General features: G+C 45.2%; 1 protein-coding gene across 1 annotated transcript in view; it reads left to right on the top strand.

Moving 5' to 3' along the window:
• Nup107 (nucleoporin 107) overlaps window positions 1-13,306 on the top strand; it is a 43,993-nt gene that overhangs the window by 6,846 nt on the left and 23,841 nt on the right. Inside the window, exons 6-15 of the mRNA XM_021174024.2 lie at window positions 2,651-2,754; window positions 3,257-3,384; window positions 4,005-4,053; window positions 7,069-7,140; window positions 7,517-7,605; window positions 8,306-8,384; window positions 9,974-10,087; window positions 11,206-11,296; window positions 11,441-11,517; window positions 13,176-13,235. Of these exons, the coding sequence (XP_021029683.1) occupies window positions 2,651-2,754; window positions 3,257-3,384; window positions 4,005-4,053; window positions 7,069-7,140; window positions 7,517-7,605; window positions 8,306-8,384; window positions 9,974-10,087; window positions 11,206-11,296; window positions 11,441-11,517; window positions 13,176-13,235 (863 nt within the window). The remainder of the gene's footprint in view (window positions 1-2,650; window positions 2,755-3,256; window positions 3,385-4,004; window positions 4,054-7,068; window positions 7,141-7,516; window positions 7,606-8,305; window positions 8,385-9,973; window positions 10,088-11,205; window positions 11,297-11,440; window positions 11,518-13,175; window positions 13,236-13,306) is intronic.

Raw genomic sequence — 13,306 nt, 5'->3', positions numbered from 1 at the left:
GTGTGGAGGCACACACCTTTAATCTCAGTACTCGGGAGGCAGAGTCAGGCAGATTTCTGAGTTCAAGGCCAGCCTGGTCTACAAAGTGAGTTCCAGGACAGCCAGGGCTACACAGAGAAACTCTGTCTCGAAAAACCAAAAAAAAAAAGTACTTTTATTTCAAAATTCTAGAAGTCTAAGATGAAGGTGTTGCCAGCTTAGGTCTTAAAAGGCCTGCCTCTCTGCCTGGCTTGCAGGTCACCCCTTCCCCTCCTCATCCTGCTTGGTCCTCCTCCTATAGTATAGTTTTGATAAGCTATTGATCATGGCCATTTTTAAATATGTTTGGATGTTTTGCCTATCTGTGTGTCTGCACACCCGTTGCATGCCTACTACTTGTGGAGACCAGAAAAGGCATTGTATCATCTCTTAGAGTTACAGATGGTGGATGCTGGGGTTGAGTTGGGGTCTGTGGAAAAGCAGCCAGTGCTCTTAACTGCTGAGCCATCTCTCCAGCCCCAATATCTGAGGGTTATTGTTTTAGCTTTTAATGTTTTTATTTTACAGTATGTCTTGAGAAGATTGAGAGCTTTGTCTTGGCACTCATTTTGAATAGTATCTTGCCATTTTAATGTAAACAGACTGCCACATTGTTAGCCAACTCTCATCTTTTGTTTTTCTTCATTTGAAGAGCCTCTGTTTCTTTAGGTTTAGATTTGAATCTAACATTCTTGATATGCGATGATCTTGATTTTTCACTTGATTTTCAGGCAGTATTATGACTTGCTGGTTTGGTTGGTCATCTCTCTTCCCCTATGGGAAATGTCATTTGAGTGTAGGTCTGTGCCAAGCGTCCCTGTGCGGCATTCTTACCGTCCTCATAACTAGCGCACATGATGAGCAGTCAGTTGGTGTAGTATTCCTAAGTAATACGTGTGTTGAGTGACTCAGAAATGGTTTCCACTTAGTCCTTAAGGGATGGCAGTTCCGTTTAAAGATTTGGCCTCAAGTATTATACAGATAAGAGTAGAATGTCAAGCCGGGCGTGGTGGCGCACGCCTTTAGTCCCAGCACTCGGGAGGCAGAGGCAGGCGGATTTCTGAGTTCGAGGCCAGCCTGGTCTACAAAGTGAGTGCCAGGACAGCCAGGGCTACACAGAGAAACCCTGTCTCGAAAAAAACCAAAAAAAAAAAAAAAAAAAAGAGTAGAATGTCTGCCCCCACTCCCGGTAGACCATGCTATTATTAGTACCCATTCTAACTCAGTTACCTTGTTGTGATACACTTAAAATATAGCTCAGATGGTCTAAAATCCCCCCCATAATAATTGATATTACAGAAAATTCTATCTAGTGCATACTTTTGGTTCTTTAAAAAGATGTAAGAGCCGGGTGTGGTGGCTCACACCTTTAATTCCCAGCATTCGGGAGGCAGAGGCAGGCAGGAGGCAGAGGCAGGCAGATTTCTGAGTTTGAGGCCAGCCTGGTCTACAGAGTGAGTTCCAGGACAGCCAGGGCTACACAGAGAAACTCTGTCTCTCCCCCACCCCACCCCCAAAAAAAAGATGTAAGAAAATTAAAAATATGCAAGCTGGATTATATAAATTTTAATTTGTATATTAGTATAAAATTCATAAGAGTAAAAGGCAGTTGATGCAAATGTAGTGTGTCTCGCGCCTATATAACTCTGGATGCTGAGGCGGAAGCATCACTGAGTTCAAGGTCCTGTTGGGCTACAGAGTGAGACTTTGTCTTAAAGCACCAGGCAGAACAATTTTTATAACTCAACAACAGATCATCATCAGTTCCGTGGACGCTTCTTCAGTGAAGGCAGACAGTGGCAGTCCACACATGAAAGTGCTCCAACACTGCCAGATGGGGCAGCCCAGCTAAGTCAAGGTGAAGGTAGTGGCCCACAGTAACCTCACCATGTGAAGTACAAGACTAAGGGGTCAAGGCTAGCCTTGGCTGTATAGCAAAATTGTGACAGCCTGGGCCACATGAGACCTAAAGAAACAAAACACCATCAGTAAAATGCAGTAACTCACTGATGCCTGTGGTGACACATGCATTCAGTCCCAGCACTCAGCAGGCAGAAGCAGAGGCAGATCTCTGAGTTTGAGGTCTCAGAGTGTCTGGTAGATAGATAAAGTTCGAGGCCAGCCAAAGCCATCTCGTAAGCCTCCCAAAAAGTAAGTGTGTGTGTGTGTGTGTGTGTGTGTGTGTGTGTGTGTGTGTGTGAGATTGAGATTTGAACATACTGAGGCCCCAGCACAACAGCGCACTCTTGTAATCCCACATTTCAGAGGTGGAGGTGGAGTAAAGCTTTTATAAACGTATTGTGTGTGAATGCTTTGCCTGGATGTGTAGACTGCACCAGTGAGTGCCTGGTGCTCCTGGTGTGCATAAGGAGCCGTCAGCTTTCCTAGAGCTGGAGTGATGGTGGGTGGTTGTGAGCTTTTGTGTGGTGTGGGTACTGGGAACCAAACCTGGCTCCTCTACAGGAGCATTGCGCTCTTGACCACTGAGCCGACTGTCTCTCCAAGTCACTAGTTCTTAAAAATACAGTTATGGAAGGAGGGGAGGATGCGAAGTCACCTTGGTGGCGTTGGGCCAGTAGAACTTGTGAGTGTGTGGAACTGACTTGCTGTTCCCTTGCTCCCTGTGTTTCAGCATCCATGAGCATGTTCTCTGATTTCCTGCAGTCTTTCTTGAAGCACTCTTCAACCACAGTCTTTGATCTCGTAGAAGAGTATGAGAATATTTGTGGTAGTCAGGTGAGTGTGCCCTGTCCTATGCTAGGTCAGCTTAAGTGCTTGGAGTTTTCTTGTCTCTGGAGAAGAAAAGGAATCTGCTCCTTAGAAAAGAAAGTCTGAGGCTAGAGAGACAGCTTACTTAGTGAGAAAGTGTCTTACTCTGCGAGCATGGGGGCCTGAGTTCAGATTCCCCACACACCGGGGCCATAGCTGTGGGAGCAGCAGGACAGATCCAGGAGGCCATTCCCTGACAGGAGTAACAGATGCACCCTTATTGCAAGATACTGATAGTGAGGGAGTCCGTGCGTATGTGGGAGCAGGAGTATTGGGTTCTCTAGCTTTCATTCAGTTTTGCTGTGAACCTAAAACTCCTATTATAAAACAAGGAACAGAACTTCAGAAAATGGTCATGTGTGAGAATAAGCAGAATATTGGCTTGGGAAACAGCCAAGCAAAGTGTTAGCCACACAGGTAACTGAGAGTGGTAAGCGAGCAGCCTCTTACGTCTGTGTTCTTCCCGTAGGTGAATATCCTCAGTAAAATAGTGAGCCGCGCAACACCTGGACTGCAGAAGTTTTCCAAGACTGCCAGTATGCTCTGGCTTCTCCAACAGGAGATGGTCACATGGAGGCTGCTCGCCTCTTTGTATAGGTAACTTTCTGTAGAGCTCACAACTCCTAAGTGAGACGAACAGAAGCTAATAAGCCAGTTAGGCAAATGAATTCAGTGTTAGCGAGGGGTAGCCTTAGCATAGGTTTTGCTGATCTTGGGATTTATCATTCCTAACACTTGAGGTGTGGAGATTATGTTATGAGGAAGAGGGGCCATCAGGTCATAAAACTGGTAGCTACAAACTATCAGCCTATAGCCAGACAAAGTACAATACCCCTGTAATCCCAGGAGGCTGAGGCAGAAGAGCTGAAAGTTTGAGGCGAGCCTGGGCTCCAGAAAGTAAGGGAAGAAAGAAACCTGGTGGTTTTGGGTTTTATTCTGCAATACTGAAAGAAGATTTGCTTAATTATGCTATATGAAAAAGGTACGTTCCCTCGGGGGGTACCATTCAGGCTACAGTAGTGGCTGCCCTTTGTGCTCAGATGTTGGTACTAGATGATGATGTAGTTACTGCTTGCCTCCTACATTAAAGGTGATGATGGAGCTCACCGCATCTCATTGGTTTCTACGCTGTCACACCAGAGTGTGGGACAGCTTACCAGGTAGCTTCATGCATTTGTGTAAAGTAAAGCTGTTTCATTTTGTGTTCTTTTCCCCAGAGACAGAATACAGTCTTCATTAGAAGAGGAAAATATGTTTGCAATTGCTGTAAGTTTTCTATTAATTTTTTTCCATCACAGGTTTTTTCCATTACACTTTAGAGATTTGATTTTTCAACCCTCCATTTGCATTTCCCCATTAAAAAAGATTTACAAGTACAGAGATGATACTCAAAGTAATCAAATGTTTATAGTTATGGGTAAAAGTTCTTTTTATCCCTCAAATTATTTAACGTAATAGCTTGGTCTAACACCCTATCAGATGTTTTCTGTGTATTTTTATACATACACACATAATCAAATTCCTCTTGAATCATTTGTTCTGTTTTTGTTTTCCTTTTTTGAGACAGGGTGTGGTTTTTGTAGTCCAGATGGTCTCAAAGTCACCACCCTTCTGTCTCCCCATCTTGAGTGCTGAGATTATAGATATATGCCGTCACACCATACATCTTATATTGGTTTTATTTATTTATTTACTATTGGGCATTTTTGAGAGTCTCCTTAAGTATAAACTGGCCTAGACCTGTCTGTCGGGTCAGAACTGCCGGGATGATGAGGGAGCAGTCGGCACCCAGTCAGGCCTCATGAATGCCAGGCATCTCTGCCAGCTGCGCTTCATGCCAGCACATAGCTTGTGTTTTGCTTTTTAAAGATTCATTAGTAATAAACCTGTGTGTCAGCAGTAGTGACTTTATATGGGGATCTTTCTTCCTGTCCCCTAACCTCTCATTGTTATGTGTATGTGAAGATATAATTGCATCTTAACTGTTGTAGACTATTTTACTTCTCTATTTTGGAGGCAACCGTCTCATTTTAATATGTAAATTCTTGGTCCCTGGTAAGAAAGGACGTTTGTTTGCTGACAGTTGGAAGGAGACTGGAAACGGTCAGTGGTCTTTTGGGGTTTTGTTTCTTTTAGCTTCTGTTAACAACTTTCTGTAGTTTATTGTCATCACGGATTGTAATGATAGCTTTCCTAATACTGCTTTATTTCTGTAAAGATGGGTCATGTGGTATTCCTAGATTTTGTTAGGCACACTATTTAGGACTTTAAGGTCTGTGGTATATTTCTATAACATCCTCATATAATCTTCATCTATAGAATTATGCAAGTTCTTCAGAACAAGTTCAAGAAAAAATGGTTTTTTGGGTTTTTTTTTTTGGTATATGTTTTTTTTTGAAGAATGTACACATTAATTTGTTCACTGAAGGATGAGCAAAACTGTCTGTGAAAGCAATGCCTTCAAGGGGTCAGGCTTGTCACTGCTGCTGCTGGCTCTCTCCTGCCCCAGAGACACACCCCTAGCCCCTCTCTGGTTTTGGTTTTAGTTTCTGAAATAAGGTCTAGTGTAGGCACAGCTCCAAATTTTATCATTTTTTGGAAGTGTTTTACCAGCATATATGTCTGGGTACCACGTGTGTGCCTGAGAATTCCCTGGAACTAGAGTTCCAGTGGACAGTTAGGAGCCCCCGTGTGGGTGGATGATGGAAATCAAACTCATGTCCATTAGAAGAGCAGCCAGTGACCTTCACTGCTCAGCCCTCTCTCCAGACCCAGTATTGTATTCTAGAGATTGAAGCGTGCTTCCACTCAGAAGGCACAGTAGTCCTAGAGAGTTCATTGAGGGCTTGGTTACACTGCTGTCATATTGTAAGTAAAAACAATTTGAGATTTATGTGTTGGCCTGAATGTCTGCCTCAATACCACATGAGTGTCCGATGCTTGCTGAGGTCACAGGAGGGTCACAGCTGACGCCCCTGGGACTGAAGCTAGGTTGTGAGCCTCATAGGATGCCGGAAATTGAACGCTGGTCCTCTGCAAGAGCAACCCGTGCTTCTAATGGCTGAGGAATGTCTTCAGCCTCTGCTTTTTGTTTTTAGCCGAGAGACTTCACACTCTAAGCCTCCTGCCTCAGCCTCTTAAATACTGGGATTACAGGTGTGTGCCCCTGACCTAGCTTTGAAGTCAATTTCAAGCACCTTGGTTTTATTGCCTATTAACTCTGCTGTGTTAAGTGAAAGTTTCTTCTGACATGGGAACATGACTCCAACCAACTCGCTGTGTAATTGGAGATGGAGCCATGTTTGTTTGTTAGTTTGAGGATAGGTCTTGTAAGCCCAGGTGACTGGGGTTCTTGGCACCCCTACTGCATCAACCTTTCTGCTGCTGAGATCACAGGCCTGCACCACCATACGGCAACCAGCAGTCCTTTCCTTCTCTCCATGTGCCGGCGTGCATTTCCCTTATGTCTGTGGGAATAGGAGATGTGGGGGTGGGCTCAGGCTTGTTCACGTCAGGCCAACACTGTGCTAAGCTGCGTCCCAGCTCACAGGTGGAATTTTAAAATTCCAAGTATAACAAGCTGAACTGCTGGGTAAATAGTAAACAATGTATAGTTTAAATTTTATTTACTTATTTAGGTTTTTCAATACAGAGTTTCTCTATATAGCCCTGGCCGTCCTGAAACCAGGCTGGCCTCAATCTCACGAGCTCTATCTGCCTGTCTCTGCCCCACAAATACTATGATGAAAGTGACCACCACCACCACTACCTGACTTCATAAATCATTTTTATTCTTAATTTGTTGTTTTGTTTGTTTGTTTGTGTCTTGTGTGTTTTTCAGTTCGTGTTGGTTTTGAATGTGCATTGGCCTTTTACCTTCACATATGTTGTGTGGGGTGTCAGGTCTTGGAATTACAGGCAGTTGAGAGCTGCCGTTGTGGGTGCTGGGATTTGAACCTGAGTCCACTGGGAGAGTGAGCAGTGAGCGCTCTTAACCACTGAGCCATCTCTCCAGCCCCTATCAATAATTTTTTAAGAATACATATACAGCCAGGCATGGTGATACACACCTTTAATATAGGAGTTGGGAGACGGGCAGTCTCTGTGGGCTCCAGGCCAGCCAGGGCTACACAGTGAGACCCTGTCTAAAAAGGGAGGGAGAGAGTGTGTGCGAGCGCGCCCCATACAGCAAATGCATAAAGCAAATACTACATAGATTGTTAACGACGCTCCTTTGTAACTGGCCTTGGTTTTGAAGTCTCTTTCCTGTCTCTGTCACAGGGTATTAATGCCAGCGAGAAGATGGTTGTGGAAGCGCTGTTTCAGAGGGACTCACTGGTCCGGCAGAGCCAGGTGCGGCTGGAATTCTTAAATTATTTCTTTAAAGAGTCATGGAGAAAAGGCAAAAGACTTTTTTAACCTAAATCTTTTTTTTTTAATTTTCTTTTTACCTACTTTTTTTCTTACTTGTAATTAAAAGAAATTTGGAATGTTTGTTGTTTTGTAACTTTTAAATAACAACCTTTCTGTTTCCAAGGATAGACTAAAAATAGCATTAGTCCTTTAGGAAATACTATTTATTGTTGCATGTTTGTTTATTTCATAAGGTAAAAACCATGGTTGGAAATAGTTATTTGATATCAGAATCTTCAGATTCAAGGTGGAAGGACTACCAAAAATAAAACATTTCAGAGCTAAAGTGGTCTTTCTTATTTTGTTTCTTTCTTAGTTGGTGGTAGATTGGCTAGAGAGTATTGCCAAAGATGAAATCGGAGAATTCTCGGACAATATTGAGTTTTATGCAAAATCAGTATATTGGTAAGTTACTGAGCCTTCCTATTATTTTCTCTTAAAAATGCTTTTTATGCCAGGAGGTTGTGGAGCACACCTGTAATCCCAGGGGAGGCAGAGGCATCTCTTGAGGTCCAGGCCAGCCAGGGCTACCTAGAGAGACCCTGTCTCAAACAAAAGAGAAAATAAGTGGGCATCCAGGGAGATGCTCAGTGGTTAAGAGTGCCTGTGCTGTCCCAGAGCCTGAGCTCCATTCTCAGCACCCATGCTGGATGCTCTACAGCCTCCTGGAACTCCAGCCCCATCTTTGTTTTTAAATACTGAAAATAAACGGAGACTGACGGGTGTGGTGGCATGTACCTTTGGTTCCCGTGCCAGGAGGCAGAGGTGGGCGAGTTGGGGCTATGCTGGCAGGCCAGTCCGCAGAGCGAGTCCCCGACCATCCAGGACTACACAGCTAACACAGTGAAAGGCAAGACTTACAGACACAGGCTGTGATTGGCCACCAAGCATGAGAGTGAGCTCACGGGCCTCCTCCATCTGAGGCAAACTCCCTTCTGGGTTCTTTTTCTCTGTGCATTTTTCTGCTTTTGTTGTTGGTTTTTTGCCCTTGTTATGAACACACAGGTGTACTTTTGTGGGGTGTGGCTTTGTTTTGTTGTTGTTATCTAGAAAAAAAAATAGCATTCAGATTGCCCCTTTAGAAAACTGGTGTTTCTTTTTTCAGGGAAAATACCCTCCACTCATTAAAGCAACGGCAGCTACTGTCTTACATAGGAAGTACCCGTCCTCTTGTCACTGAACTGGTAAGTTCATAGTTAGCGTAACTGTTACTGTAATGAGACACCATGGTCAGAGCCACTCGGGGAGGAAAGGGTTCATTCAGCTTACACTTCCACCTCACAGTTCCTCACTGAAGGAAGTCAGGACAGGAACTCACACAGGACAGGAATCTGGAGGCAGGAGCTGATGCAGACACCAGACACCATGGAGGGTTCCCATGGCTTGCTCAGCCCGCTTTCATATAGAACCAAGGATCACTTTTTGGGGTGGCCCTAAACACAATGGGCGGAGCTCCCCATCAATCACTAATTAAGGAAATGTCCTATAGCTGGATGGGGGCGGGGCTTTCCTCAGCTGAGGTTCCCTCCTTTCAGATGATTGGAGCTTGTGTCAATTAACTAGCCAGGACAGTAAGTGTTTTTGGAAATGAAGGTTGACTTTACAGATAAGAAATATCCTTTCTTTAGTCACATTAAACTCATTTTTGTTTGAATCTCATTGTGATTGTGGTGCTGTTTGTCACTAAATGCTCAAAAACACAAAAGTTGTACGTAAGAGGAATGTTTTAGAAATTCTGTGGAAATTTGTGTTTTTCAAGATTTATTTTTATTTGTGCATATGTATATTTGTGTGGGGACACGTGCACTTGTGAGTACAGGTGCCTGCACCAACCACAAGAGGCCCTGAGCCACCTGGGGTTACAGGCAGTGTGAGCCACCCATCCTGGGTACTGGGACCCAGACTGGGGTGTTCTGCAAGACGAATAGAACTGCTTAATTGCTTTGAGTGTGTGTGTGTGTGTGTGTGTGTGTGTGTGTGTGTGTGTGAGAGAGAGAGAGAGAGACAGAGAGAGAGACAGAGTGAGCCAGGCTGGCTTTGAACTTGAGGTCCTCCCCCTGGCTTCTGGGTGCTCTGGGATACTTTTACTTGTTCATTAGTGACTGCTATGCAGTTGGCTTTGTTGTTTTGAAGGGCTGGGTGTTGTGTTTGGTTGTGGTTTACTCTGCTGAGGACAGAGCCCCTGTGCATAGCCTCTCCACCCCGAGCTCCAGCTCCAGCCCCTCTGTGTCTTACCTGAGAGTGATCGCACACGGAGGCTAGTGGGCTCTCCTGCCCTGTGTGCTTTCTAGTCCCGGTCCTTCAGGTTTGTCTTTGTGTCTGTTCATTTTCTAGGTCTATTCTATACAGTGAGGGAATAAGCTGAAATAACGCAGCGTTATCTCTCCCAGCTGGGCTAGGGTAATGGGATCCTGAGCTTAGCTCTCTAGGCACATACTCTATTGGGTCAACAAAATCTGTTTGAGGTGGGGGATCAGCAGACAAATGGGCCTGTTAGGAACCCTTCGCTCTGTTTATTAGCTAGATCTTAAAGTCATTTAGTTCTGTATGTACATGCCATTTAGAGTCACCATGTCACGTGGTTTTATGATGCCTGTAGGAGCATGTAGGGCTGGCATTGTAGCCTAAGATCTCAGCAGTAGAGCTATGCCAACTGGATCCCTAGCACTGTATGCATGATCTGCTAAGGTAGAAAATAATGACTACACCAAAGCATTCAGTGTCTGTATATTCTGAATATGTATCGATCGATAGTGAGGGCTGTTTTTCACAGGACCCAGATGCTCCCATTAGACAGAAGTTGCCACTCGACGATCTGGACAGAGAGGACGAGGTCAGACTGCTGAAGTACCTCTTCACGCTCATCCGTGCTGGCATGACAGAAGAGGTGAGTGCCCGGACCCTGCCAACCACGTTCCAGTGGTCTCAGAGAGCCTCTGACTGGCTGTGCTGCTTCAGTGCTGAGGTCCCCTCCAGTGGCCTGCTCTACCCCATGGCAGTTCCAAGTAGAACACATGGCTGTGACTTCTGAATAGTGCCCTCTGGTTTCCAGAGCTCTTAGCAGATTCTTCAGCAGTTCAGACTTTGCCTAACTCCATTGAGAACCGCAGTGGATACTCTGGTCCCAGCCTCCTCTCTCCTCATGCTTAAGCAGGACACTGGGTGATGTTCCTTACACACTTGAGACTGCGTTGCCTCTCACATTCTCCTGGTTGCTGAATTTAAGGCTATGTCAGAGGATTAAATGAATGATAGATCTCATTATACAGGTGGAGGTTTTGTTTGTTTGGTTTAGTTTTTCAAGACAGGGTTTCTCTGTGTAATCCTAGCTGTCCTAGAATTCATTCTGTAGACCAGGCTGGCCTCTCTGCCTCCTGAGTGCTAATATTACAGGCATGTGACACTGTCACCTGGCTTACAGATTTTTTTTTTTTTTTTTTGGTTTTTTGAGACAGGGTTTCTCTGTGTAGCCCTGGCTGTCCTGGAACTCACTTTGTAGACCAGGCTGACCCCGAACTCAGAAATCCACCTACCTCCACCTCCTGAGTGCTGGGATTAAAGGTGTGCGCCACCACACCCAGCCCTGAGATTTTTTTCTTTATAATAGCTTTTTATTCCATAAGCAAGGGTCCAATCCAATCCATTTATTTTTAGTAAAATTCCATGTTAGTGAGTGAGTGCGTGCCATAGAATCCTATTTGCAAACCTAACATGAAGAAAGAAGGGATTGTTAGAAAAATAAGGTGCTCGGGATATAGCTAAGTTGGTAAAGCGCTTGCCTCACGTGTGTGAAGCCCAGGTTTGATCCCCAGCCCTGACAAAACAAACAGGGGCCAGCCTCAGCCATAAAGTGGGACACCATTGCCAGTTGCCTCTGTAATCCCCTGTGACATTGCTGCTACTTGGTAGCTAGTCTTGACATACTGGGTTTGCTTTACGACGAAGCACGGTGCTTTTCAGGTCTATACCAATGACATCACTAACAGTCCCTTTTGGTTTCTGAAGGCACAACGGCTCTGTAAACGGTGTGGGCAAGCATGGCGAGCTGCAACCCTGGAAGGCTGGAAACTGTACCATGACCCTAATGTTAACGGAGGTATGCTGGGTTCTAGTCTGAGAGCTGGGTGTGGGGGTGGTTAGCTCTGTGTGCCAGTGTTGGTTAGTGAATGGCAGCCTTTCCTTCTAGGGGTCACTGAAATGCTTCTTTCTAAATGGCGACTTTCCCTTTTCTGTTTTGTAGGGACAGAGCTAGAACCTGTTGAAGGGAATCCATATAGACGCATCTGGAAGATCAGTTGCTGGAGAATGGCTGACGATGTAAGATAATGAAATACTCACTGAGGCTTGTTTTCCATCCGGTTTAATTAAATGACGGTGCTGATGGTGCGCTGAGGGGCTATGAATGTTCAGCGTAGCATGGAAAGAGGCTGTAGTCAAGTTAGGAATGGGCTTGATGACTTAGCAGAATTGTTCAGACGCGAGGGACTAAGAGGTAAACATTGCTGTGAGGCAGAGGCACAAGACACACACATGAGGACGAAGCACATGAACACAGAGAAGACCAGGACCACAGCCTCAGCCGGCTTCTCAGAGGCCAGCACACTTAACTTCTTAAAACTTAATAGATTTGGGATGCTGAGGATTAAAAACTCAAGGAGTTAAAGGTGCTTGCCTAGGGTGGAAAGCTAGAGCTGTAGGAGGTCTGTGAGGCTGGATAGAAAGCTCCTAAAGAAAGAACCAGCCCCGTGTGACAGGAGGAACACATTCCTAAAGTCACCACAGACTGAAGGATCGCGCAGGAAGTCTCACAGGGTTTGTGGGTGAGTGGGGTTACGAGAAAACTTTAAGATGCCATCAGTGATGCAGAGCGTGAATAAAGACAGCAACCAGAGAGACAGCCCAGTCAGGGCTGTGTCACTTGCACAGGCTTGACGGCCATTATGGGAGGAGGGAAAGGACGCACTCCAGAGTTTTCCTCTGACCTCTGCACGTGGCTCACATGTGTTCACTCCACACACACAGTGATAATTGTGTTGAAATGAGATGAAAACTAAAATTTTTTTTAGTGGCAATGAAAGCAGACTTCCATCTGTCAAATAGTTGATTAATATAGTGGTGCAATAAACTGGGCACTTTTTTTTAAGCCCTGGAATTTGCTTGTTGAATTGGGTGTCAGAAAACTGAGAGGACGAGTGTTTAAGAAGAGTAGCATGGCCATGCAAACTGAACGCGATGTAACTGAGTCCCAGACATAACGAGGGGCCTGTTAGATTACCCAGCCAGCCAGGGATGCGGGCTGCCTGGGATGAGGAGTGGGGAGCGGGGTCTCCGGAGTTGCTTCTTTGCTGACACTCGGTTGACAGAGCCCTTCAAATGAAATGGGATAAGGTTATGGTTGTCACTGGGCTTAGGAATGGATTCCTAAAACAGCAGTGACTCCTGAGCTCAGCGTTGTCCCCAGGCCAGCATGGGAAGGCATCGCTGCTGAGCCTCTGGAGGAGGGAGCACCCGGTTCTGTGGAGGTTAAAACTCTTAAGTGGCCAGAGCCTAACTGCAGTGGCCTTGTGTGCTCTCTGTATTTGACATTTAATGTTGATTTTTTGGGGGGGGTCGGGGGGAGATTATTTGGTAAAACTAAAAGGTCCTCACTGCTGCCCTAGATCTGTCACTTAAGAGCTAAGTGACGGGGCTGGTGAGATGGCTCAGTGGGTAAGAGCACCCGACTGCTCTTCTGAAGGTCCAGAGTTCAAATCCCAGCAACCACATGGTGGCTCACAACCATCCGCAATGAGATCTGATGCCCTCTTCTGGTGTGTCTGAAGACAGCTACAGTGTACTTACATATAGTAAATAAATAAATCAAAAAAAAAAAAAAAAAGAGCTAAGTGACTAGGATCTAGCCAGAAGAATTGTGAAGAGACTCACACGCTCAGAGAAGTAATAATCACAAATGCTTTTTGCTCGTTGTGTTTTAGGAACTTTTTAATAAGTATGAAAGAGCCATTTACGCAGCACTGAGTGGGAACCTTAAGCAGGTATGCAGTGTGGGGATGCTGAACTCTTTCTGTGGAGTGAAACCGAATCCTTAAATGGCCATAGTTATGTG

Source organism: Mus caroli, unplaced genomic scaffold, assembly GCF_978045245.1.
Source record: "Mus caroli unplaced genomic scaffold, Mus_caroli_1 scaffold_9, whole genome shotgun sequence".
In the NCBI taxonomy this organism is placed as follows: Eukaryota; Metazoa; Chordata; class Mammalia; order Rodentia; family Muridae; genus Mus; species Mus caroli.
The sequence above is the reverse complement of the archived record's forward strand: the minus strand, read 5'-3'. Positions and strand labels throughout refer to the sequence as shown.